Source organism: Arachis hypogaea, chromosome 16 (genome assembly GCF_003086295.3).
Source record: "Arachis hypogaea cultivar Tifrunner chromosome 16, arahy.Tifrunner.gnm2.J5K5, whole genome shotgun sequence".
Lineage (NCBI taxonomy): Eukaryota > Viridiplantae > Streptophyta > Magnoliopsida > Fabales > Fabaceae > Arachis > Arachis hypogaea.
The window spans coordinates 17651755-17657084 of NC_092051.1; the positions used below are offsets into that span (position 1 = coordinate 17651755).

Sequence of the window (5330 nt, forward strand, 5' to 3'; positions counted from 1 at the left end):
AAAATTATAGATAAATTATTATAAGAAATTATAAAATTTTGAATTTTGTTAGTTTAAAATTTTTAAATCTAATTATTTAAAACTATATATTGAATTTTCAAACAAATTTTTTTAAAAAATAATGTTTAAGTTTACCGTCAGATTTACCGGAAAAAAATCGACGGTAACAAGATCCAGAATTTTGCCATTTAAAAGTGTATATCCGCTCGTAATTAGCGGCAGATGAAAAAATTTACCAGTAAATAGTTACCGGCGAGGTTTATACTGTCAATTTTTTTAGTAAATCTAACATTAAATCTGACATTATTCAGTATTTTTCTTGTAGTGTAAATAAGTCATTATTACTTTTGATTTGAAATTAAATGAGAATAAAATTAGAAATATTATTTTATTTGGGTTTTAGAGTTTAATGAGTGTCACACTCAAATATAATAGTGACTTCAAGGTTTTGGTCCTAACATAAAAAAAAAAAGCTGTCGTAGTCCTTTTTCCGTTAGAGGAGTTGTGATTCAGCCCTATTAGGGATACATAAGATTTTGGTTGTAGAAGATCAAATAACCAAACTCTTTCAATTATACTTATGAATTCAGATATGTGCGCTACAACATTTTGGGTCTATGGCCATGGTTTTTTTGGCCACGGTAAAAAAGCGTGACCATAGACCCTCTATGGTCACGGTTTTTTAGGGTGACCAAAAAAAAAAACTATGGTCACGGTTTTTTTTAGAAAGGGTGACCATAGAGTACCTATGGTCACGGTTTTTTAAAAAATAGTGGCTTAAAAGGGTCTATAATCACGGTTTTGAGGGGTGACCTAAAGGAGTCTATGGTCACGGTTTTTCAAAAAAGGGTGACCTAACGATTTTGGGGGTGGCCTAAAGGGGTCTATGATCACAGTTTTGGAGGGTGGCCTAAAAGGGTCTATGGTCACGGTTTTTCAATAATTTAACATGAATGATCTTAGAGTTAAAGAATTCTAAAAATTTCCAATAAATGATATAATCTATAATTGAGTCATTAAGAATATTCAATTTTAATTTTTTATGAATCGAAGTATGGTTGTTGTTGTATTTCTTTTTTTCCCATCGTATATACAAGGAAGCAACATCATACAAATTCTAATGCCTTGATTTCTAATAATACATTGGCATGAATGAATTAAACTCGTCTTAAAGTTCTCGGTTCAGATACTTTTAGTACAATCTTTGTGTTTCAAAGTGTTTCATTCTATATTAACAATAGATGGAGGTGCACAAATAATTTTTTGTGATTTTATTATATAAAAGAATTAGTGTGTTTTTTTTTTGTTATTTGAATCTTTTTGTTATAAATTTAATTTTTTATTAAACAAAAAAAATTAACAACTGACTAATAAGGACTCACAATATTATATGATTGTTATATATTGTATTTTATTATTTTACTTATTATTTTTGTGCTAAATAAGCATTTGGTTTTGTTACATAAGGAAATGAGTAACAACTTAAATTATATTATACCCATATATCTTATAAAGTTTAGTTTTAAAATACATTTATTAAACATAATGCTGCAAAGTAATATCTTTTGGATTTTTTTCGTAAATAAAATAAAATAATTAATTATTTTTTTAGAAAAGATTTCTGAGTTTTATTTTCAGGGATACGATTTTTTTTTGGAAATAACAGCAAGTTTGCCGTACCCCTGGCGAACTCTATAATGAGTTCAAAAATAAAAGCAGGCCTATTAGAGAGAAGATCAAGGAGCCACAATTTCTCAATTTATTTTCTTTCTTACTATTAACATTGTCTCTACGATGTCAGAAAATCCATTGTTATCCATTCATTACGATGGTGAAATAGTGTATGATGAAGAAGGTTCAATTGTTTTTAGATCGGGCCAACTGATAATTACCTATATGACACCGGAAGTTAACAGTTTAACAGTTTTGAAGAATGTGATATTGCATTCCATCGGACAGCAAGAATCTAAAAGGGTGAAAAAATTTTACTACAGATATCCGACCGAAATAGATGGCAATTTGTTTTATAAAAGGTATATTACAGTTGTATTGTCTTTGTCTCTGTTACTAGTATATTTATCAGACCATGGTTGTGAGCAATATTTCTATTATTTTGAATTAGGTACCGGTTGCACGACAACGAGGACGTACGGCTTATAAGGTCATGGCACAACCGATGGACCAATATTCATCTGTTGGAATTATATGTGTTTCTTGTTGACTTCGTTGGCTGAGGATCATCTGCAGATACTGTCGATGATAGTCCGACGAGTGGAGTTGTTAGACGAACTATCAGAAGGACGATGGTGGATCTAAATATGCTACCTGAGGATAGTCAGAAGGGTTCTAATGTTGAAGTTTGTAATGTTGACTTAATGGATGACGGTCTTGAAAGTTATGATGGTTCTGCTATCAGAGATCCGATGATGGAGCAGTATGAAGTCAACCCCGATGATGGAGACGATGCTGACGAAGAACCACCCGAAATCCCTGATGATGGTGACGAGGAAGAGGAGAGGAACTACTACGGTGACACACAAATTGCTTTGACATAGCCTGCCATTTCTCGACCATATGACCGGCCAGATCATTTCACGAGGTTGAATATCGATGCAATGACTTTGGATTGGTCGTTTACCCAGGGAGGTCCTGAAGAAGACCCAAGAAACGAGTTTGAGGTCGGACAACAATTTGGGAACAAGAAAGAAGTCATGTTGGCAGTTAAGTAGTACATCATTAGGAGAGCTGTGGAGTACAAAATAGTAGAGAGTGACCATTTGAGGTACAATGCACGATGTATCCAGTTCGGACCCGGTTGTAATTGGAGCATACTCATATCATATCGCCAAAAGCAAGAAAGGTAGGAGGTTAGGAGATACACTGGTCCTCATACTTGCATGCAAACTTCGATGGGGCAAGATCATCGTAGGTTGGATTCGAAGGTGATTGCGCAACATATTTTCACGATGGTCAAGGCCAATCCAACAATCAGCATCAGGGTTCTACAAGGAGGTGTAGAGAATCACTTTGGTTACAAGGCGTTCTATAGAAAGGTTTGGCTTGCAAAACAGAGAGTCATCGCTAGAGTATATGGCGATTGGGAGGAGTCATACAATGAGCTTTCTCATTGGTTATTCGCTATGCAGATGTACTTGCCAGGTAAGATTTATTTCATGTTTAGTTATTTGCTATTAAATAATTCAGCCGTGTACAAGAAGCCCACTAATGTATGTCTATTTAGGTACTTGGGTGCAACTAGTGACACAGCCCTGGCCTACCTCCAACGACATTGTGATGTTTCATCGGGTCTTGTGGATGTTTTCACCATGTGTTGAGGCCTTCAAGCATTGCAAGCCACTGATCTCCATTGATGGTACCCACTTATATGGTAAATATGGTGAAACTTTGTTGATGGCCATAGCGCAAGACGGCAATGCAAACATTCTCAGGATGACCGTCAATCCTGATGGTGCTGATCCCACCTAGCTATGCATCCACTTACAGGATGACCGTCAATCCTGAGTCCCAACTGATAGCCCATGTCCTGCAGGGTGATAATCATCTCCCCGCACGGTAGATGAAAGGTATGGGACTCAGGCCTCTACTTCTCTATCAATGTCGAGGCAAGTGACCAATCGTGTTCGAACTCAACCATATAGGGGATGGTGAAGAAATATAATAGCAAGTTTACTGCTTATAAATACAATAAAATAAAGGTGTGCAAAAATTATACCACTCGATCAAGCCTCCCAGCAATGTGCTCAGCGTGATCCAATCTATACATCTCATCTTCATAACCCAATAATTGTTGCTCCATCGAAATACAATCTAGTAAAATAAAATCATACACTAAATTATTAAAAGAAATAAATGAAAAATAGCTTATAAACCTACTAATTTTAAGTTTACCCTATTTAATTGACGTCGTTATGTAACTAATTAATTTATAACTAACTCAACTCTAAGTTTTATTGCTCGCGTTTCTTTTTTCTCCAAGTTAACCTAATTAATTATTCTACTAATTACTTTTTAATTCACAACGTAAGCTAATAACTCTAACTAAATTAACTAATAATATTCTTTCTTATATTCATTAACATGTTTATAGACAATAAACAGTAACTATACTGAAAAATGGTAACATAAAATAATCTACCTAACATAACAACACTTAAAAGTACATCTAACTAACTAACATGTAAAGAGTAAATCTGTTATTCTAGCCAATAAAAAATCTATACCTAACAATTTTATCTAACACGTAAACAGTAACTTTACATAAGCAAAAGAAATAGTTCTAATTAAGATAAAAAAAAAGTAAACTATTATTTACTAACCTGGAACTGAGAATATCGTCCACACCAAACTTTACGAATGTCGAAAAGACAGAAAAGAGTAACAGAAAAAATTTGGAAGAGAGAATAAAAGAAAAAAGGGAGAAACAAAAAAGGTCCCACCAGGTTTAAATAGTATGCCAAACTCATCATAGAGTTTGCCAGGGGTACGGCGAACTCTATATAAATTATAGAGTTTACCGGGGAGTGCGACGAACTTGCTGTTATTAAAAAAAAACCGTATCTTTGAAAATAAAGCTCAGAAATCTTTTCTGGGAAAATAATTAATTATTTTATTTTATTTACGAAAAAAATCCAATATCTTTTGTGAAAATTGATTTATTTTGAAATATTAAGAATATGATAATATGTAATTTATGCGAATGTTGGTCAACCGAAAAGGTCTATATTTAGCGGAATTACATATGCATATTAATGGTAAATATATGCTTTGGTAACTAGTTAAGAATAAATCAATACTTATTATTTATGCGAACAATAATCGACCCAAAAAAATTTTATTGTTTGGCCAAAGAATAAACATTGAACTTTGTGTTTATTTTCTATTTAATTATGCAATCACTAATTAGCCCAAAGGAAGGTTGGTGTTTGACCAATTGATAGAAAATATACGCGGTAACAAATAAGTGTAATTCTCAAGTTTTCATATGAACAATGAGTCGATCTAAAGATAGGTTTATTGTTTAACAGAATTTTGTTGAGAATATTTGGTAAGTTGTACTAAATGACTTTATATGTGCATAATTTATGCGAGTACAAATCGGCCCAAAGAAAGTTTTGTACTTGACCAAATTACATGCGCATTTGTGGTAATAAACATGTGTTACTTATTTGGCTTCATATAAACAATAAGTTTGTCCAAAGATAAACTTATTATTTGACAGAATTTATTATCAATATTTGATTACTATAATAAAAATACCGCTTACAAATTAATATTTCTGTCTAAAGACTAATATTAACGTTGTACTAAGT

The 5330-nt window shown here is 32.9% G+C and overlaps 1 protein-coding gene across 1 annotated transcript; it reads left to right on the forward strand.

Annotated features, from left to right (window-relative positions):
• The first annotated feature begins 2909 nt into the window (after positions 1 to 2909).
• Positions 2910 to 3486, forward strand: LOC112756763 (uncharacterized). The gene is made up of 2 exons (XM_025805384.1): positions 2910 to 3159; positions 3260 to 3486. The coding sequence occupies exons 1-2, from the start codon at positions 2910 to 2912 to the stop codon at positions 3484 to 3486; spliced, it is 477 nt and encodes a 158-aa protein (XP_025661169.1).
• The last annotated feature ends 1844 nt before the right edge of the window (positions 3487 to 5330 follow it).

Bases quoted from the DNA above. Each gene is read 5' to 3' on its own strand.
- LOC112756763 (XM_025805384.1), top strand. From the start codon at position 2,910: ATGGGGCAAGATCATCGTAGGTTGGATTCGAAGGTGATTGCGCAACAT. The intron at 3,160-3,259 runs GTAAGATTTATT...GGGTGCAACTAG, and splicing joins TATGCAGATGTACTTGCCAG to TGACACAGCCCTGGCCTACC.